This window comes from Canis lupus, chromosome 16 (assembly GCF_011100685.1).
Source record: "Canis lupus familiaris isolate Mischka breed German Shepherd chromosome 16, alternate assembly UU_Cfam_GSD_1.0, whole genome shotgun sequence".
Lineage (NCBI taxonomy): Eukaryota > Metazoa > Chordata > Mammalia > Carnivora > Canidae > Canis > Canis lupus.
Genome location: NC_049237.1, coordinates 40,256,232 through 40,279,403, shown reverse-complemented (window position 1 = coordinate 40,279,403; position 23,172 = coordinate 40,256,232). Strand labels below are relative to the sequence as shown.

Below are 23,172 nucleotides of genomic sequence, written 5' to 3'. Positions count from 1 at the left end.
TAATAAGCAATCTGGTTTTCTAGAATGGGCCTATAATTTAAAGATGCTAAGGAGAGGAAATCCTTACCATATGACTTCTGCTACTTCAAATTCCAAAAAATAGCGTTCTCAACTAATCTGCATCTTTTATGTTTTCACCTTCACATACTACTTCAGCTCTTGCCTCCAGTCTCTGCCCCAGATCTGTTATTCAGAAACATAGTCTCCTTGAAATATCTGCAAAACTTGGGAATCTCAACACCAAATTCCCTACAACAATGCAGCTAACTTGCTTGCACATGCAGTGTCTAAGAAATAGCTCCCATTGTGCCTTAACCTACAGACTCACCTCTTTCCTGGGTGCTCCACTTACTCCCAGCAACCTTTCAGATGCTAATGGTAGGGAACTAGTTAAAGGAATCCAAATGTGAATTCTTTAGCAAAATGAAAAACACCTTTCTTCCTAATGAAGTTTTGTGTAATTCTGATTTCTCATTTCCTAGAAATGCTGAAAGGTAGATTCCTTTACCTGAACACAAATGTTTTTCTGTGCACAAGTGTTACCAAAACTCCACAAGTTTTAGCATAATTCATTTTTTCCCTACAAAATGATATCTATTTTATTCCAAAACATCTTCCATACCAAACTGTCCTGTTATATTCTCCTGTTATAAACTGTTACCTACTATATCACCTGCATCTAGAAACGCTGTTTCTATACCAAAATAACATGTATTAATCACAGAAGGTAGCCAAGTGAATAATTATTATTACTATATTGAGACATCTAGTGGGTCCTTAATAAATACCTTTGTAGTCTTTTACATAAGAATTAGAATCTCTAAGCCTTTAAAGTAGGCATTTCAGGGACAAATTAATTATTTTTGTTAAAGGTTTTTTACTGTGTTCAGATCATGACATAACAGGGATGGGTATTTGGTTCTCATTTATGAATTAAAGAGAAAGCTGTATTTTCACATTTATACCCATTGAGGTACTCTATTTCTCATTTCATTTGGAACTAATCTAAAACACAAAATGGGGCGGGGTGGGGGGTGCAGGGGGCGAGAGAAGTGTATTCGTCTGCTCGGGTTGCCAGAATAAAGTACCACAGACTGGGTAACATAAACAACACAGAACTATTCACTTATAGTTCTGAACACTGGAAATCCAAGATCAGGGTGCCCTCAGGACACTAGTCCTGTTGGATTAGGGCCCCACCCGTATGGTCTCAATGAACCTTAACCTGTCACCATAAAGGCCCTATTTCTAAATATAGTCTCACCTGGTGTTAGGACTTCCACAGATACATTTTGGGGAGATGTATTTCAGTAACAGGAAGGTATCAAGAACTGTTGGTGTCTGTGAGCAGTCTTGTCTAAATAGATGCTGTGCAGGCCTGGAACTTTGAGAATGAGGAAGATCTGCTTCAGGAATCTCTGCCTCTCTTTTTCTGTCAACCAGTTCTTGAGGCCCAGTTGTATTATAAATAAATTTGAGACATTCTGTTGTTTTTGTAGTTATGAAAACAATCTCACCTTCATTTGTTTCTTTTCAATATTTTGTTTTCACATTTCAGGGATGTTCTTTTATATTATGGAATTCATAAAATAATAAAAACTGTCAGGTTAATACAGTTTAGGAGGACAGGAACCAATGGTGATTAAATTCATGAGAAACAGGATGACCTGGGAAGCTGCTTCTAATGTTTATTGTCAAATAATTGCCATCTATGTATTTGTAAGAATTTTTTAAGTAGGAAATAACGGTAATCTGCTTAATTGAGAAACAGTCTATTGATTCACATAATTAAGAATTCTAAGAGATGGTTCTGCTTCAGGCATGGTGGGATCCAGGAGTTCTAACTAAGTCATTTAGACTCAGTATCTCTCTCCCTTTCCCTCCCTCTCACTCTGTGTATATATGTACATGTATATATATATAACATATATATAAATTCATAGTTGATTAGGCTCTTGCTGTGTTGCATAATCTTTGCATCTACCCATGTCCGAGAAAGAATGATACCTTCTTTCCTTTAGAAGAACTCTTGTTGTCTCTGCTTAGATACTGAATTTTTCCTTGACCAATCACTGTGGTGTTTAGAGAGTGAGGCACACTCACTGCCCAACCAAGTAAGGTCAATACCAAGTGATGGGTTGGGCAGGATCACCCCCTTCAGAATCTCAGAGTATGGGTTAAAAGGCCCTGAAAAAGTGGAACAACCTAACTTTGTTATTACATTAATATTTAATAATTCTTGTTAATTGCTTACAGTTTATTGGACAGCAATGTATTAGTTCACTTCCTCCATAATGTGAGAGGTTTAGAACTCTCTTAACTAACCACAGTGTGTTCTTGTATTGTTCTCACAGTTATTCTCAGGCTATGGTGAGCATCAAAGTGGCCTCTAAGGCTTTTATCATATATGAATGGCTGGACTCAACATACAGAGATTCTTATTCAGGGCTTTGAGTTGTGGATTTGGGATGTGTGATTTACAGAAACTCTGGGTTATGGATTTGGGATATGTGATTTCCAAATGCTCTCCTTGGAATTCTGAAACATGAGTAATTGAAAATTTCTTCTTTAATACATGATAGATACTTTTGTGCTACCATCACCCATTCCCAATCACTAGGCCAGAAATCTGATTTTTAAGAAATAATGACATTAATAATGTCATACAATAATAGGCATACAATAATGCCTATAGTCTAAAGAGTGTTCTGTGCCAGTTACTCTGCAGAGAACTGTGTTTGGACCTCCTTCACTTAATCCTTACAAGGAACCTATCGCTCTGCTATTTTTCCCCTGAGGATTTAGAACATGAAATAACCTGTGCAGTATCACACAGCCTGTATATATGTGAAGGAATTTGAATCTTGGTTTATCTTATTTTTAAATTCTATCACATTATATTGCATCTTTCTCAAACTTCTTCAAAGTACATTCATGGACTAAAACAATTCTCACAAAAGTTCTAAGAGGTGATTGCAAAAGATGTCATAACAAATGAAATTAAAATGAAAACAGGCAAAATAATTTGTCCAAAGTCATAAAGGAAGTTTGGGGTTCTTTTTATCATGTAAAAATTCAGTTTATTCATCTGTTTATGACACAGTCCACAAGAAGGCAATGGGTTTCACATCATAGATTTCACTTCCAACTCCTTGGAGTGTTCATTTCTTTGGCTAAAAGGAGAGACTAGACACGAGAAGCAGACAATGCTTAGGCAACTAAAATAAGGATGGGGAGGGGGCTATGCTAACGCCATCGGCACAGGGACGGGCATAAGGGGACTGTTAGTCACAAGCTATTTTCTAGAACTGTTAGGTGCAAACAAAGGGGCACCACTCCTAGATGCTCATACCATGGCAGGCTTCAGTCATCCCCACCACACAGGTACAGCAGCACTTTCTGGTAGTCACCCTTGGTGTCTTGCTGGATGTAGTAGTACATGATTCTAGTCAGGACTTATCACGAGTCCCCTTGCCCTTCATGGAGTCGTACAGTCAGTCGGCAAAATACAGGGGCTTGTTCTGAATGCACTGGACCAGGTTCAGAAAAGCATTTTCCAGGTCTCCTTGGACTTCCTTCTTGATGCTCTCCAGCATGTCATAAGAGCTGTAGCTCTTGTCCCTTTCAAATACCTTCTGGAGGTGACATACATTCCTCTCAGTCATGATGCCAATCCACTTGGGCACATCAGTTCCTTTCCTCTTCACTCCAGCATCATAGAGATCCCAGGCATCTTGGCCAATCAGTTCATAATCAAGGACAGAGCAATCCTCTGCTCTTCTACCCTTTGCAAGGGCAACCATCAGCTTGCGGAAGTCACCAGGTGTGTCAGAAATGATGTCCTTCTCCAGATTGGTCTTATACATTTCCTTGTAGACTCTGTTAATTTCCTAAAGTTCCTGGTTGGTCCTTGAGCAGATGATCTCAATGAAGGGACTCCTTATCAGTTCCCAGCCCCTTCATGGAGCCTTTCAGTTCAGAAGTGTCATACTGAGCACGTGTTTTCAATAGGCCCCAAATCACGGTCTCCAGGTGGCCAGACAAGGCTGACTGCAATGTTGATGCAAGTTCCTTTTTGGTCCTTCTCTGGTAGGCGAAGGCAATGTCCTGTCTCTGTTCATTGCTGTGGTTGGTCAAAATGTTGACAATGGTGACCTCATCCACACCTTTGGTCTTGATGGCTGCTTCAATGTTCCGAGCATCACGCTCAGCATCAAAATTGGTGTATGCTTTGACCAACCTGTATGCACTTGGGGGCATGGAGTGATCACCCTCCAAGCTGAGCTTGCAGAGAATTTCGTGAACAGGAGACATTTTGAAGGAAGCTGGGCTGGATGCCAAAAGCTGCGAGCATCCCCAGTTGTAGAGCCCATAAAGAAAGTTTGTAGCATGACTGAGACTAGGCCCTGGTCTCCTGACTTATCTAGAGAAGCATCCTGCTTCATCATATGGATCCTGCCCCTTCTCTGGTGAATAAGCACTGGAACACTCTCTTTTAAAATAAAGCATTCAGTACCTCGACCTGAGAACCCACACTTTACAGGGTTTTTTTCCTGCTTTTATTTCTGTTATCATCCGAACAATTTGCTATTTTTTTTCTTCCTAAAAGTACCTTCTCTGATTACATTAAAACAGCCAACATTTAAGCTAAGCAAGTGGAAGCAGTGTTTCCTGGAGAAGAGAGAAACAGCTTGTTTGTTGAATTTTTGAGGCATCAAGTGATCTGTCCTGAAATACCTGTGGACACAGCTGTTGGACAGAAATCATGGCCTCTTCTGTCAAATGCAGAGGAAATGAAGACTTTATAAACTAAAATCCCTAACGGTTCTGGCAACTCAGTCCTGATAACACCCTAGAGCTCTGAACAGTCTCAAGCATAAACAAAATATTGCGCACAATGACAAGGAGAATGTATATTGTCTTTTAATATACCTCCCAAACCAATTCAAGGGACAAACACTCAATTATTTTAGAAAATAATTTTCTCTTCATGAAAAGTCAAAGAATCTGTACTGAGTTGTCAGCCCTGCCAATAACTGGACAGATTAAGCTTTCTTGGGCCAAATTTAAGACATTTTTTTTCCACAAAGTCCACAACTTAAAATCCCTATAGTCTATGATTTCAGTTTCCTAGAATAACTTTCAGAATGAAACATAATTAATAATTCTAGCACTACCTTTTAGATAGTTCTTTCGAGCTTAAAATACATTTTTTCACATATTGGCATTTGAAACCGCAGTCATAGGAGGTAAGTGTTTATTTTATAAATAGGCAAGTGAAGGCTCTAATGGGCTAATCACTATCAATGTCTCAACAGATTATAAAGAGCAACATAAGAACCTTTACAAGGTCTGGCAGAAGCCTGCATTTTCAGAAATCAGCAAGAATGATAATGTCATTTATGCTAGTTTGTGATGTGAGTTTTCTAAATTAGCTCTGTTCAGTATCTCAATGGATTGCTTATTTTTATGCTATATGGTTTTAAGTGAAGAGCAAAATTGTAAATAGCCTAAAAATAGGTAAGTAAAATTCTCCTTTATAAATGTTTTACAGTTCTCTTAAGTAACTCCAAAAACTAAAGACTCATTTAGAAATGAAACATTAAATAATAAAATTATTCTGAAATGATAATAAATATCCTAAAATATGAGTATAGTTCCTTGAAGAAAACAATATGGTCTTTGAAAAGCAGACACGTTTGTTTAATTGGCAATTTGGAAATCCAGTAGTAGGAGCAATATTATCACTCAGGATACTCTGAGGAACAACTTATACTCCCAACCATGCTGGCTTTTCCTGTCTTACCAACCTTTCCATTTTGCTTATTTTTCCCCCACATAAACTTATTATTAGCAATCACACCTTTGTGGAGATCTACACAACTTGGGAGGTATTCTTAAACGCGAAGTTCTTTCATTTTAAGAATTTACCATTCATCTAGCACGACGAAGTTTTATCTGATGATTCAGCAAAAAACAACAAAATACAGGAACTAATAGCGTTCTGCTACTTTTTAATTCAGACGTTGAAGCAATTTACTCATACTCATAATTAGGTTAGATTTACTCAGTGCCATCTGAGTTTAGTACCATGTATTTTGAAGCAACAGATTCTCAATCTTTATTTTATTCAGCAATTGAACTATGGGTGTTCAGTATAATCAGGGTTGAGTTTGCTAATTTCCAATGTAGCCAAGATATCTACTACTCAGCTATCCTGCGGTCCTCAGATCTTGGGGTTTAGTTTGTCCTTTAATAATGAAATAAAATTGAGCACCAATCTCATGTTCTAAAGCAATTTGAGTGTCTCCTATCTAAAGTAGTTTGATGAAAATACAGAAAATTTATATCCCTCCATGTATCTTCTCTGCCAATTCTGTGATACTGGGTTTAAGAATGTTATAAAAATTCATACCCATGTGAAACCTCAGAATGTGACCTTAGTTGGAAATAAGATCTTTGCAGGTGTAATTAAGCTAAGATGAGGTCATATTGGATTCAGGTGGACCTTAAATCAAATGACTGGAATCTTTGTAAGAAGAGGACACAGACATAGGAAGAAGACTGAGGCAGAGACTGGAGTGATGCAGTTATAAGCCAAGGATCCTTAGGAATTGCCAGAAGCCACAAGAAGCTAGGAAAATGCAAGGAAGGATTTCTCCCTAGAGCCTTCAAAATGAACATGGCCTTCTAGCCTGCAGAACTGTGAGGGAGGTTGGTTTTTTGTTTTGTTTTGTTGTTTTGTTGTTTTTTTAAGATATTATTTACTTATTTGAAAGAGAGAGTGAGTACGCACAAGTAGGGGGGAGCAGCAGAGGGAAAGGAAGAAGCAGACTCCCTGATAAGCAGGGAACCTGATGTGGGGCTCTATCCCAGGATCGCAGGATCATGACCTGAGCTGAAGCCACCCAGGTGCCTCTAAATTTGTTGTTTTAAGCCATACAATTGTATATGTTATAGTTGCCTTAGATGCCTAATAACCTAGATGTCTTTGGTTGCTGCTTTCTTTTCATACCACTCATTCTACATTGAGCACCACATCCCTCCCTTCATTTGAGGAAATACCCTAGCTCCACCTGGGGATCTAAGAGGATTTTACTGAAGGTTTAATTTTGATAGGAAAATGTATGCAGAATAGTCTACAATGTAAAACTGAACCTCAGACTTCATTGTATTGAAATTCCCAACCAGTTCAGATGTCACATTTTTTTCACTGAATATTCTCAATCTCTCCCCTGCCGTCAGACTACCCTGTGTACCCACTTTCCACCAAGACCCTCTCTATCTACTTTGTCCTCTGCTCTGTCACAGGATTTCCAAAACTTTTGTCTCCTTTGACTTCAGAGTAAGATTCAAAATCTGTTATAATAATTTTCCAGAGAAATTTAACTCTCTCCAAACATCTGATACCTAGGTTGTACCTTTCATAGCTATACCTCATTAAGCTAATTATCTTAAAGAAAACATCAGTTCCCTTTCTAAAGGAATTTGGCCACATCTTAAGGACTTCCCGGTCAAAATGCAATCATATTTTTTTGAATTTATTATAGTTGGAACTCAAATATAATAAATAGCATTGTAATGAATTTAACCCTAAAGCCTAATTCCAAGAAATGATAGGAAAAAAGAAAATAGGACATTGAAGTAAACGATATAATAGTTGAAATAACTAAACTCCTCAAGAGTCATTTTTCATCTCAGTTCTTGAGTTCTACTAAAGTGCAGTGACAGACATACAAAGAAGCCCTGGAGTTCATGTCCTTCCTGATTTCTCTTCTCAAATTAGAATTTTTTCTAATAAAGACTAGTTGACTTAGAATATCTTTTTTTCCAAACTTTCTAAGACTTGCATCAAAGCACTTCTGTAATTTATTTAGGGCTCACGTGCAGCTCCATCAGCGTGGCTGTAAATGTGTTGTCTTCTTTAAGTAAAGTATATTTCAAATAAAAAGGGAAAAAGGACAAACATTTATGATAAATAGCTGATAAATAGTCATGTACACACTCGCTGGATTTTAGAGATGCTGACATTTTACCATACTGACTATGAGTATTTGTTTTTTAAGAAACAGAATGTTAATACAGTCAAAGCCCTATTTATGCCTGCCTCCCTTGTTCTTCCAGGTTAGACCTTTATCTTGGAGTTTATATGCTTCTTTCCATTCCTATTTGTGTACATTTACTACATATGTATGTATGTATGCAGAAACAGCAGACAATAGTTTGTGTGTTATTTTACATGAACAGCATTATATAATATCTCATTCTGAGCTTGTTCTTTCCTCTCAATTTTATGAGTTTCAGCTTTGAGTCATAGACTGTTTACAACAGTAAGGACATTAGTGATTTTCCAGCTACCACCTCTATTACTAATCTTAGTTTTTAAAATAATGTAATTAGAGAAAATAAGAAAAATATTATAGATTCAATTTCTTGCCCCATATACAAAATTACTGTCAATATGCATGGGTACTTCCTTCCAGTCTTCCTGTATACCAAATATTTTTTGCATAATTGAAATAAGTTTTAATCTTATTTAGATACTTAATATTATCATCTTTGTTTTTCCATTTCTACATGATCTTTTGACATGTATGCTTCATGCCTTTAAAACAATTCATTTAATGTATATGATATAATTACCCTTCTATCCTGAGATATTAAATATATTTGTTTTATGTCCTCCTTTAAAAAATAAGCCTACGATAAACAAAGCAAAAATGACCTCCAAACTTGTGAACTTTTATTATGTTGGAATTATTATTTCAGATTAAGTTAGAAAACCTTTTGTAAATTATCTCCTCTATTACATATTTTTCTTTTGGCCTCTTATGGTCATAGAAATATGAACACGTTATTAATATAAATATTTTATGTATTTTTATTTTATACACAGACTTTTCAAAATACATAGGAATTATCAGTACTATACTCTTCTCTTCAGAACTGGGAAATAAGGCACTTAAGATTGCTTGTAGAAAGTGAAAATACAATGAATCAGAGCAGAGATATGTCAAATCACCTAACCCAATTGAACATATTAACATACATAAGGAAAAATGTGTTAACCAAACAGTGTTGGCCAGTCCCAGAGGCAAAATCTCACTGCTGTGTCTCATTGTAAATTAATAAATTAATTAAGCCAATAATTCACTGATTGTGATTTGACTTCCTATGCAGATTGCCCACAGGGAGAAAATGGCCTTGTCAAGCAGATACAAATATTTCAGTTTTTGAGGCAATTACATTTCTCAGTGTAAATTGAATTGACATTTAGTCCCAAGATCATATTTAACATTAGTCTGCCAATAAGAAATACATCCTTTGAACCCACAAAATCATTTTAGAATGCATAAGGCTTCTGATCATCCCTCCCACCTTGAGGGGCTCTCAGTAGTCACATCATTTTCTTTTTTTTTTCCACCATAATGGGATTCATATTTATCTCCGCTTAACCAATCTTTCCGTTATGATTTCCCTGACTGCTTCTATACATAGAAACAGTATTCCCTGTAGAGACTTGTGAAATACTGAATTCTGTGTCTCTTGCTGTTAGATATTTTAAGCATTTACTAGCTTAATCCACTCAGGCAATACAGTGTAAGTATTAGGAAGAGCTCACATTCATTCATTCATTCATTCATTCATTCCATAACTCTCCATCCAGTGACTCCTAAGTAAAAAACCTGTGTTCTGTCAGATGCTAAAATGTTAACTATAAGGATCTTAGTTTGGTGGAGAAAACAAAATAGTGTACAGTGTTTTGGGGGTTAGGAGTGCTATGGAAGATTGAAGAGGGAAACCTATCCCAATTCAAGGTAGAAAACTGGAAGGAGTGGGGCAGGTGTAGGGGATTAAAGGTGCATTCCAGACAGGGATCAAAACCCCAGAAATACAGGAGAACAAGGGCTATTTGGGAAATGTGAGCAGTTATAGAACTGAAAAAAGAGCAAGAAGTGCAGGGATGGAGTGGTTCTCAGGCTGGAGAGAGGAAAGCAGAGATGAGTCCTGACATTTGTCCCAGGATCCCTGGCTGGAGTATCTCTACTGAAACCCGTTATCATTCTAGTCTACATATTGTGTTTTCAACTGTGCCTAGGGTTGCCCAGCCTATGCAGAGGGCAAGATAGTAGATATTTTCAGTTTGCATGATGCAAGATCTCGGTCACAACTATTCTCTCCTGTTGCAGCCTAGAAGGAACCCTAGACAATATGTAAACTAATGGGCATGGCTGCATTCCAATAAAACTTTATTTACAAAACAGCATGCTATAATTGATCCATGGACCATAGTTTACTCATGACCGGGTCTGAAAAGGTCCCTTCAAAATAGTAAAAAATCATATTTGGAAATAAAGGTCATAGAAACTCACATCTGAAATCATAGGGTAGGTTTTGTCTATCTGCAGAAGCTTATTCTCATTGGTTGAGAACTCTTTTTTGAGAAGGATAAGCATCAAAGAGGGAATTAGTAAAACAAAAAAAATTTCTAATGAATTAGGTAATTAATATCACAGATAATAGATTCCTCCCAATGCTTTCATTGCAAAATGTAAACCTCAAAATGTTTCAAACTTGTAAAAATAGGAACTTATATTTGTACACCATTTGAAAGAATGCACTATTTCAGGGTACCTGGCTGGCTTAGTGGGAAAAGTATGGAGCTCTTGATCTCAGGGTGGTGAGTTCGAGTCCCATATTGGGTTGTAGAAATTACTTAGATAAATAAACTTTTAAAATAAATAAATAAATAATAAAGGATGTGCTATTTCTTCTAACTTTCATAATGACCTCAAAATCCTAAAGGCAGGATACATGTTTTATTCAAATAATTCCTGGAACCCAGGAATATGCCTGGCACAAATTTTTGTGCAATAACTAAGAACATGTAACTTACAGCAAATAATCATTTTCTCTTTTTAACAGTTGAAAAATTTGTTTTAGAGTGGTTACATGGTTTACTAAGGTCACAGAAACAGTGTGAGAGGCAGAACTAAAATCCAGATTATCTGATTCTTGGGTTTTTGTTTCAGTTATACTCTGCAGTCACAGATCTAGAAAAGAACACACATCTAAACACATAGTATAATTAGATTGCATAAATACACCAAGATTATTAAAATATCTTTTATGGGGGTATCTGGGTGGCTCAGTGGTTGAGCATCTGCCTTTGGCTCAGGTTGTTATTCTCAGTCCTGGGATTGAGTTCCACATCGGGCTCCCCATGGGGAGCCTGCTTCTCCCTCTGCCTATGTCTCTGCCTCTCTCTGTGGGTCTCTCATGAATAAATAAATAAAATCTTAATAAAATAAAATATATTTTATGGTCTAGACTTATTGTCTTTGCTCAAAACTCATTTTCAACAAGGAAATGGCTCCCCACTCTTACTCCAGAAATGTGTTAACACTGTCTACAAGCCATGAAGCTGGCCACAATGCAAAACCAAATCTGCCAACACCTTGGTCTTGGACTTCCAGGCTCTAGAACTGTGAGAAATAAATGTCTTCTGTTTAAGTCACTCAGTCTGTGGTATTTTGTTACAGAACCTGAACAGAATAAGACAAATACTAAAGTTTGAGATACTATTGCCCCAGGATGCACAAGGCTTCTTAATGACATTCTGGGAGGGGTAAGAGTTAAAGAATATGCAGTGAGAACACTTTTATATGCTTCTTTGGGCGTTAAGACCATCAAGCTCATATAATCAAATGTTTGAATATGGTGTATGCTTTGTCACAGCGTCATGATAAATATATTATGCTTGGGTATATTTGACTTCTGTAAAAACAAACATTTGGGGGTGGCACTAGTTAATACTACATGACTCTAATATTTTAAAATTCAAACAATCCACTCCTGGATTATAACTTCCCATTTTCTTAGCCAATTTTAGTGAATGATTGGGTCATGTGGGCATTTTACTTGTTAATTGAAAGTTTGAATACTGTAATAACAAATTTTCCCTTTAAGAATGTTTTAAACTCATGTTTACTAAGTGAGAAATGGCTTATGCACTTGGGCATGATTACATTAACTCAGTATTTAGGATTGAATTCTATTTTGGAAGAATCAAGGAAATAATAATAATTATTGTAATTGTAATACCACATATTAGCTTTTTATGTTCCTGAGTGGTTCAATCAGTTAGTTTTGTCATAGGAAATGATTGATATTCTTTACTTGTTACTAGATTATGGTTTCAACAAAATTTATTACAATTAGAAAAAAAATGTTACTGAACAAACTCATTTCCTACTATTCCATTTTCACATTAGAGGGGTATTTTCGTTGATAGTTACATCTTGTGTTTTTATACTACAGTGTTTCTCAAACTTACATTTGAAAAGATATATTTAAATAGGACTACACTTCTTCATTGACTTTTATGATTATTAGAGAATATTGTTATTTTTATTTAGCACTAGCTAAATTTTTTATTTTATTGTTTTTATATTTTTTATTGAAGTTTGATTTGTCAACATATAGTATAACACCCAGTGCTCATCCCAAGTTCCCCCCAGTGCCCATCACCCAGTCATCCTACCCCCCTGCCCACCTCCCCTTCCACTTCCCCTTGTATATATATTTTCTATCTCTGCCTTTCATTCTGTTCTTCAGCCAAATTATTTTTATTTTATTTTTATTTTTTTTATTTTAATTTTTATTTATTTATGATAGTCACACAGAGAGAAAGAGAGAGGCAGAGACACAGGCAGAGGGAGAAGCAGGCTCCATGCACCGGGAGCCCGACGTGGGATTCGATCCTCGGTCTCCAGGATCGCGCCCTGGGCCAAAGGCAGGCGCTAAACCGCTGCGCCACCCAGGGATCCCATATTTTTAAACACTTACTAGGATAATACATTCTTCAAGGAAATTTTGATTCTCCAAGTGACTTGTTTTTGTAATATTACACACTTTTATTTTTCTGCATCAACCTCATAATGTATATTATTTAAATAGGAGTCATTTCATATTTAAACCTACACATGATCAAAATTTTATAAAAGTTTATCATATATAGCAATTTGATTAAACAATGAAGAACAAAAATATTTTTGTAATTACAAACTTGGTATATTTCCTCACAAAGTTTATTGCTTTAGTGATTTCTCAAAATATCCAAAATAATATAATAATAATATAATATAATATAATAATATTATATAATGTTATATAATATTTATATTTCTCAAAATATCCAATATAATATAATAATAATAATATATAATATAATATAACATAATATAATATAATAATATGTCATGGTTATCTTGATTCTCTTGGTAGAAGGTAGGATGTTTGGTCATCTATTTTTGTGTTTACAATATTATAAAATATCTTCTACTCAACCTCCTATATCAAAAAGTCACTGGATTATGTGTTCCAGTTTGTGTGTTAGTGTGGCAAGCAAACAACTAATCAATTTGTTATAAATTTTTCGAAATACGACAAAAAGTCTACAGAACATTAACAAACTTGGCGCTGTTGAATTTCAAAGTCGTTAAACACAACCTTGAAGTGTCCTCATATCTGTAACTTATATAAATTGTATATATAATCATAAATGTTGAAACAAGTTTTGACTAATGCAATATTTGCAATTAAACTCTTTACCAACAGGTGGTGCTAGAAAGTTTAATATTTATTTCAATAGTCGAACTTACGGGGAAAATGTAATTTTTTAAGCATTATAAGACAATATTTATATATAATTAACTCTTGCTTGTTTTTGTTACAGCTCCATTTAAGACAGTACGACTGGTTGGTGGTAAAGCACCTCATGAGGGCAGAGTGGAGATTTTCCACAATGGCCAGTGGGGCACAGTTTGTGATGACCACTGGGAACTGCGAGGTGGACAGGTCATCTGTAGGAGTTTGGGATACCAAGGTGTTCAAACTGTGCACAAAGGAGCTTACTTTGGACAAGGTAATTAAAAAAAAAAAAAGAAATATAGTCATTCTCTAATATATTAGAATAAAGTAGTGGCAGGAATATATGAAATAGGAAGAAAAATCCTACATAGGAGTTTTTCGAATGGCTTTTTCTTGAAAGTAGAAATGAAAAGAAAGAGAGATTAAAAATAAATAGCATATGTTGTCAGGTAATCTTTAATGTTAAGTTTTATTTAGACTTGGTTAGTGGGAGAACACAAAAGTGATTGGTAAAGTAGAACAGGAAAAATAGGGATAAGTGAACTACAGACAATCCTGGGAAGTTCATTTGATGTATCTGGGTCTTGTGTGCATCTGAGCACTTCCACGTACTCGCTCACATTCTCTCTTCTGTGGAACTGGAGAGGAGGGCACCAGCTTGTGCACTTACCTCCCACTCATCTCCCACAGAAGAGAGAACGATTCTTGGTGCATAGTAGAGAACCTGTATTCTCAAAGGACAGGGAGGAGCCATGAAAGAAAAAGAAGCAATTAGGTAGGCTCTCCATAGCTACTATTATGATTTCTCCAAATCTTTTAAGAAACATGATGAGAAGTAAGGGAAGGAAGAAAATTTGCAGAGGACAGAAGATTTGAATGTATACTCTGACATTTTTTACTGTCTCATTTTTTTCTAAATGGGTACCTTACAATAGGCTTTATATATAATTAAACATGCAAGTGCTTCAATTCTAAATGACAAAGAGTAGAAAAAAGTAAGCATATGAATTAGACTTTTAAAGTCAATATTTTTTACTTATTTATTCTACCGTCCAAATCTGATAAATAAATAATTGGTTTCTCTGAAGTTAATGTTGACAAAAGAAAAAAAAATGGTCCTCTTTATTTTATAAGTGTAGTTTTAGATAGATATGGGCAAGAAGAAATTGTGTGCAAAGTTATAGATATAAGATTATCTGGTGGGTAGCCCCAGTGGATCAGCGATTTAGTGCTGCCTTCAGCCCAGGGCGGGATCCTGGAGACCCAGGATCGAGTCCCACGTTGGGCTCCCTGCATAGAGCCTGCTTCTCCCTCTGCCTGAGTCTCTGCCTCTCTGTGTCTCTCATGAATAAATAAATAAAAATCTTAAAAAAAAGATTATCTGGTAATACTGCTATTCTGTCTATAGTGATAAAATAGGTGAGTGTATCAAATCATTATATCAAATAACTAGAACAGTCTAAGGTAAACTTCTTAAATTCATAAAAGATATTAAGGAATGTTATGCTTGACTTTATTGTGTAAAACATATGAATAGTAGTAATGAGAGTTCACAGTTAAATCTTTTATTCCTTTACCTAAATGGATTCACTCTTATCAGATTTAAGAAGTAAATTTAAGCAGAGATTCAGGTTCCAAAGTCTTCAGAAGTCAGAAAGATCACTTAATCTCATATGAAGAGGTAAGATAAGACAAAAGAGAGTGGTGATGGTAAGAATTTCAGCCTCTGGCCCCAGATTTTTATATGTGCCTTATTGGTTTGAACAGAAGAAACAAAGAAAATAGAAAAGATCTGTAATTTGCCACAACCAAATAGATCTTTGGAATTTCCATATATTCCATCTCTACTACATTTTCAGAACTTTCTCCTCAGGTTGAGAAGTAGGGGACTAAAAATCATTTTTGCACCTGTAAAAAATAAAACGTTTTAAATTTCAATAAGCCAGATTTTTTTTTTTTCCAGAGAAGGAAAAAACAAAATTTAAAAATTCCCAACTCTTGGTCACTAGAGAATCAAGTGAATCAGTCAATCATTTAGCAAGACCAAGCTGTCAATCTGTGTTTCCACAGTGTTGTATGGGGAGAGAATTTATATCTACGGGAAGGCCCGTATCTACTTGAAAGGCCATTTATTTCAAATACTTAATCATCTAAAACATTTCAAATACTGTTAGCATCTATGAAGTGGAGAACCATGATGCTAATAGATGGCATACAATTTTCATCGATGGTAACTTACCTAGTAGATGACTAAAATTCTCCAGTTTTAGGAATAACAACATATGGATGATTTCAATCATTGGGATGTGCCTTTGTTGACAAAGTGAAATATAGTTTGCCATTTGTTCAGATAATTTAATCAATGTGGGCTAGCTAAATAGCTCAATCCAAAAGGAGAAAATTATCCTAAAATACCTTTCATCAAGATGACTAATTCTATAGCTTACATTATCCAAAGAGCTGACATTTAATTTTGTATCTTTATGAAAAAAGCCCCATAGTGCAGTTTATTAATTTCTTATATCTTGAAGTAAACCCTTCATCTATTACAAAGGGACCAAATTCAGAACAACAGCAGTAGCATATATATCTTAATGCAGGGGAAATTAATAAGATTTGGCAAAATATGATATGGAAGGAAAGCAAACAAGATGTTCCCCTGCTTCATTTCTTCACCAAATATGAAGCCTTGCCCTGGACTTTGAAGCTGTTTTCTTTTTGTTGTTGTTGTTATTGTTGTTTCAAATTTTTATTTTAATTCTAGTTAGTTAACATTTAATTGTAGTTAACAATGTAATACTGTTTTCAGGAATAGAATTTAGCGATTCATCACTTACATATAATACCCAGTGCTCATCCCAAAAAGTGCCCTCCTTAATCCCCATTTCCCATTTAGCCCATTCTCCCACCCATCTCTCTCCATCAACCCTCATTTTCTTCTTTATATCTTAAGAATCTCTTATGGTTTGCTTCCGTCTCTTTCTTTTTCCTCTTCCCCTATGTTCATGTTTGATTTCTTAAATTCTACATATGAGTGAAATCAGATGGTATTTGTCTTTCTCTTTTTTTATTTTTCTTAGCATAATTAGCATAATTAGCTCCATCCACATCATTGCAAATGGCAAGATTTCATTCTTTTTGAGGGCTGAGTAATACCACATCTTTTTATCCATTCATCAGTTGATGGACATTTGAGCTGTTCCCATAATTTGGCTATTGTTGATCATGCTGCTATAAATGCTGGGGTACACAAAGCTATTTTCCATTGAATTCCAAACATAGGTGGTAACCACAAAGTTGGAGATGATTATCGTAAGCTTTCATTAACATTAAGGCCTCATCTACAAATAAAATAGGAATTTTCCCCACAGCCTTTGGGGAAATCCTGTTTGTATCTTTAGGGATTTCAGATCTCAAGGACTGTTAACAAAAGATGGAAATAAGTATTCTGAACTACTGGGAAGAAAATGTTTTCCATTCAAATAAGTAATGAAACAATAGAGTTCTGTCTCATATGAAATGATTTATTTGTCTGTAAGAAGACAATTCTCTCAAGTTTTCTTGAGATAACTGACTACTTCTCTAAGATAAGGGGACATTTTTAGTGACACTGTATTCGTGGTAGTTGGTGGTTCTGTACATTATACTAGAGTTTTATTATAATGAAACAACCAGGTGTGTCTGAATTTGTTTTTTCCTTTCACATTTTTAAGTGCCTACTGGAGTGAATTGGAAAGACTAAAAATGTTATAACTAAGATATGAAATGAAACCTTAATTCTGGTATTTATGTCTCAGAGATTCCATTTCTCCTCCCAAAAATGAGAACAATAACACCAACTCATAAGATTTACTCTGAATCTTAAACAAGTTGGCATATAGAAAGCACCCAACACAAAGCCTGATTCCTAGCATTGCTCGATAACAGTGACAGAGATCACTGCTAGCAACTGCTCCAACTGTATAATTCCAAGGGTGTTTGCCATCCTCTTGAAAAGTGAAACAGATTAGTATCAGATTGTCTATAACATCAGTGATGTTCCAAGGGTCACAAATTTGAATGTGATTTTCCACTCTAGAAGTGTGACAGAAGGAAGGTCCCATATGGGGAATCCAACAGTGTCCTTGCTTTACGCAAGACAAACTTGCTCTTGTGTCAACTGTCTGTGTAGAGTTCCGCACCAAACAATTGAAGAATGATTATGAGAATTTTAAAATAATAAAGCAAGATGAGCTGGGAAACATAATAGAACTGAGGTTATTTGTTCTGAAGAAAAAGAACCTGAGAAGTAAATTTCATGATCTGCTTCATTGTATGTTGTATTTTCAGAAACAGGCTTCTATTGTAAACTGATTTGGGATTAAAACATGGCAAACAACCTTTTTATGTGACGCTATTTCAACTCCTCCTTGTTTTTTCACTCCTCCACCTTAATTTATAGTTTCACTCAGGAGGAAAAGAAAAGATAGTTCTGAGCGCAGGATGGAGACCCAGAAAGGAAACTTAGAAATATGAGTGGAGAGGTAGGGGCAAGAGCGAGATGCATCGGGTTTTAATTACTTGTCATTCTTTTGGGAAAGTAAGAAGAATCAGATCAACATTATATTATCCATTATTACTGTTACTGAAACTGAAACAAGAAGAATAAAGGTTAAATGTATACCCTTTGTGTTATTCCCCCTTAAAGAAAAAACACAATTTTCTGGACAGAATTTTCTCCCTCTCTTTTTTTCCCCTTCTGGTTTTAAAATAGCAAACCTGACTTTCCAGAGATAATCCTTGTTAGCTTTAAGAACAATTACTTTTGCAGCTGCAAGCAAAATGATTTATAGGAATAAAACTTAGAGCACACTCCTTTAAATAGGTTCTTTCATTTGGATGCACCTTTTGCATGCAGTGGAATGTTCTTTTTCCTGAGTAGACAAAAATGGTTAAAATTAAGGAAGCAGTGAGAGGTTTCTGGCGGTTATCACTGCATGGGGCAGGGCAAGGGGAGTGAGTCACTTCTCTCCCTATGCAGACTTTCCAATCTTTCCTCCCAGTGGCCTCCCGGTAGCAAACTTGGATGAGCTTTATCATACTATTGTGGTCCTCCAGGAATTTGCCCCCATGCATCTGAGCCTATGTGCTGATGCATGAAGTTGGACCTGGACCTGGAGCAGTAGGTGCATCTTCGAAGTTTATAGGAGTTTGTGCTGCAGCTCCAAACTTGAAAGCAGAAACAAAACAAAATTCTGAGCTTAAATATCATCTCTTATTTAGTACCCTTTTCACATTTCATAATCAATTTTCTAAGTAGAATTTTTAAAAATACAAGAATCAGCTGAAGATCAACAATGTAACTGTACCTCTGAACTTCCCCTCTAGTGAACAGGAGTGAAAACAATCCCAAATGTAAACTATATCCATAGGTCAGAACTCAGGTTTTTACAGACTGCTCCCTGTATCCTGGAAGTTTTAAAATGTAGATGTTTAGATGTCACTTATGGTAACAAAGACAATACTCAGTATGGAATAATATTGTTAATCAACTGTGTACTATATGATCTCATTTAGTGCTGACAGTGCCTGTGATATCCCCAATTTGCATAGAAAAAGTAAGTAAACTTGATAGAGCTGTCACAAAACCCCCCATATTTATACAACTATTATGGTGATTGTGGGAGAAGGGTCAAACTTCATGCCTTAACCTATGTCTTTCCATGAGACAGAATGTCCTTCTAGGATCTTTAAGAATCTCATTTCTAAAGAGCCCGCTTCTTTAAAATCTTAGAATTACAGAACTTTAAATGAAATCTCATAGCTCCACTTCCTCATTCTGCCTATATGCTAAAACAGGGAAAATAAATGTCTTCTGCAAAACTGCTCAACTAGACTTTAGAACTACAGTTTAAGTTGACCCATTCTCTATTCTGATTCCCACCTGATTAAAAAAAAAAATCACAAAAATCAAACCGAAACAGTTTTCTTTCTCTAAGAGGAAGCTGTTGACAAAGTACTTCCCAACTAGAAATCTTAAAAGTAACAGATTCAAATCACCCAGCCATGACTAGATTTAATTAAAATTCATTCAGACTTTTAACCAACAGTGTTTTGCTTCTTCATGCTTCTTCTATTCAGCAGCTAATCTCACATCTCATCACTGTAGTTTTCTAGCTAACATATGAAATATGATCACCTTTTTTATTTTTCAGAAAAGTGGTGAGTTACTGAAGATCAGATTTAAAAATCTCAAATCCTTGAAATAAATATGAATATATGTTATTTTTTTTTAAAGAGATTAAGGGGAAATGGTATTGGTCAAGCATATTCTCAGGTTCATAAAATCCCAGGAGCCATGGACAACACATTACTAGCTGTATGCTTTTAGAAACACAAAATCAGTCGATTTGCCCTCCCTCCAGCCCCCAAATTGTAAAGGGAATAAGAGATGTGTACATGCGTAGGTAGATAAATAAATGGATAGATGATAAAGAGATTGGGTTAGAAAATAAAAAACATATCTAAACTGTACACATAAATTTTGCATGTTTTCCCACAAGCCTGAAAGATAGTTCAGAGGCAAATAACAATGAAAGTAGCAACACCAAGAATCCTTGAATAATAGTTATTATGTAAAGAAATAAAAACAAATTTGCTTTTTAATCTTTGAAGTTTACATGAAGGTAAAATTTTATGAATTCTATGCTACCTTTGAATTAATTTTTAATACAGAAAACAATTTGGAATGAGATGGGAAATGCATATTAAATAAATTTTTCCCTCAGGTTCAATAGCCCTGAATGTATTCATGCAAAAATAAAAACAAATCTTGGAAAATCATTTTTATGCCTCTATTTGGGCTTCTGTGCAGTCAGTGAATAGCACCAAGTTTTACATGTTGTCATGTTGTGTTACTTGGCTGTATTCTCTTTTATCTTGAGAAAAGCATACATTTTTCCTTAATCTCAGTGTATTTACCTGTGACATGGAATTAACTGCCATTATTTCATAGGGTTATTAGAAGATGTAAATTTTAAAGATCAGATGTGAAGAAGCCTCTAGGATGTTTGCTGTGAATCTTTTCCACAGAGATAAAGGCCAGATTTAGTGAATTGCACAATGTGTTTATCATATCCATGTGTTCTTGGTGGAAAAAGTCCTGGAATAGGAGCTAGGGGTTCTAAATGCAAGCAGCAGTTCTGCTGCTAACTACACACGTGTCATCGGTTGCCACATCTGCCTAAAACCAAAGTCTTCACCAGGAAGTCAGTTCAAGAACAAATGGATTTTGATTGTGTCCACTCAGGTAGGCACTCAAAACAGATTTGTTGAATGACTGAATCTAAAAACGCAGGGGACTGCAGTGAATTATTGATTAAAGGCCTGGGCTCTAGGCAGACATGGGGTAGGAATGCTGGCTTCATCCTGTATCAGCTACATGACCTTGGGCCGAGTTACTTTTTCTTTCTGATTTTTCCTTTCCTCAACAGTAAAATGGCGCTACAAAAGCACTTAACTTTGTAAGTTATTTGACGATTCAATGAGATAACAGATCAAAAGTACTTCCAATGTTTTCAGCCATATCGTAAATTCTTCAAAGAGTGGGCTTAAATGCTCATATTACTACAGCTTTGGTATTCTAACACTCATGAATCCCTTTACTGCTGTTTCTAAAACTTTGTGTTCACATATCAGCACATTAATTGACTACATAATATCTATCTTCTGCTGTCCCTGTGGAGGTGCCCCTGCTGGTGCAACAGCCACCAGGAGGATTCTCACTCTTAATTCTATTTTCCTGGATTGTAAAACTTCTGCACTGCTGAGATCTAAATCCGATGACTTGATCTACAAAATGAGGAGTGAAAGCATCACAATATCCTGGTTTAGAGGCCAGAGAGCCATGCCGCTCTTGTGCTCCCATTATGACAGAGCCACTCTTTGACCAAGAGTTTTATTTATGTTTATTTATACAGTTTATACATGTCTATATACCTTATAAGCACAATTTATAAATGTACTGTTTTGGCTCTCTTCTACATTAACATGGGAGGAGCTTCACTATTTGTGCAATTGTGATTATTTGCCTATGCCTATGTTTCTGAGTCACCTTTGGGGGTTTCCAAAAAGTTTATATAGACTTTATATATTTAAAAAGGAAACACACATGCACAAATATATGCACATGTACAAACAAACACAAAAGAGACTGAACTATACCTAGTAAAAGCAACTTGGGAACAAAGAAAAAGTACTCCTGGTAAGGTTTCTGATTTTGAGATTATATTCCCCTAATCTCTTCTATTTTATCTGCCTTAAAATTTCAGGACAAAAAGCGCTCAATACTGTTACAAACATTTAAAAAAAGACTTGAAAAAAATAAAAATAAAAACATGTAAAAATAAATAAATAAATAAATAAATAAATAAATAAATAAATAAATACTTGAGCTCTCCAGGTTGCTACTTTTATAAATGATCAGCACAGGAAAGCCTTTCTTTTCTAAGAGAAACATTGGACACAAATGATTTAATTACTGTTATATGAAATGAACAATACAAAGTTCCTAATTACCTTGGTAATGTAAACCTAAATATAATTTTGTTCCATATTGGGGATCTTTCTAGTAAAGGCACAAATTATTAAAGATTAAGTGAATGTGCAATTTATTTTAAAGGTGGAAATACAAATTTCCTATCTAAGAGTAAATCAAAACATGAGTCTTCTAAGAAAATCTCTCCATAGACATTCTATTAGCTGTTCTTCTGGTATGGATTTTTTTTCTTTAATCCAACTTCCACCTTTCTGTCAGATACACATTTCTAAAATGTAGTTCTGATGATGTCATTTTTTTTTGGTGACACAATATAAAATTCTGAATATTGTAAAGTCTGGCTTTGGCTTTCTATTCAGCCTTCTCGATGACTCCTTCTACCCTCATTACTGTACTTAGTGTTTTAGATGCCAGGATACTATTGTCTATTGTCATACATCAAACCTTTTCATGCTGCCCCCACTCTATGGAATAACTTTATTTTTTTTAATTTATATTTTTATATTTTACTTTTTTTTTATACATGGAAAACCCCTATCCATCTTTTAAGGTTAGGTCAAATGTTATCCACGTAGTGGTTGCAAAATTCCCAGTATTTGTAATTTATTCATATATGCACATATTACTGTATAATTATGCACATTATCAGCCATGTACATAAACTTTTATTTGGCTATTTGAAAAATCAGCAGGAGTAATGTTTTATATTCCATTATAGATGTCTCTTTGAAAAAAAAGTCTTCATCTAACACTGTGTTTCATTGCTACACAAGGTCTGTTTCTGAGCTGAGGTTATTTCTAAATATGTTTTACATAGCTCTGTGACCGAAAGAGAACCTTTCAACATCATATCGATTCAAATTGAAGAAATGTATTATTGATTATGCTGACAGTATTAAGATATTTATTTACCAGCCACCAGTCTTGCTAAGGAGTTTCTTGAAGTTTAGCTGCTAAATCATCAGTTTCTTGATGGCATGAAA

At 35.4% G+C, this 23,172-nt stretch overlaps 1 protein-coding gene and 1 pseudogene across 1 annotated transcript in view; one reads left to right on the top strand and one right to left on the bottom strand.

The window, feature by feature from the left end:
• MSR1 (macrophage scavenger receptor 1) overlaps nucleotides 1-23,172 on the top strand; it is a 78,543-nt gene that overhangs the window by 52,486 nt on the left and 2,885 nt on the right. The window contains exon 9 of the mRNA XM_038560236.1: nucleotides 13,739-13,927. Coding sequence (XP_038416164.1) covers nucleotides 13,739-13,927 — 189 coding nt within the window. The remainder of the gene's footprint in view (nucleotides 1-13,738; nucleotides 13,928-23,172) is intronic.
• The window catches only part of LOC102155402, a 32,989-nt pseudogene continuing 12,885 nt past the window's right edge, over nucleotides 3,069-23,172 (bottom strand).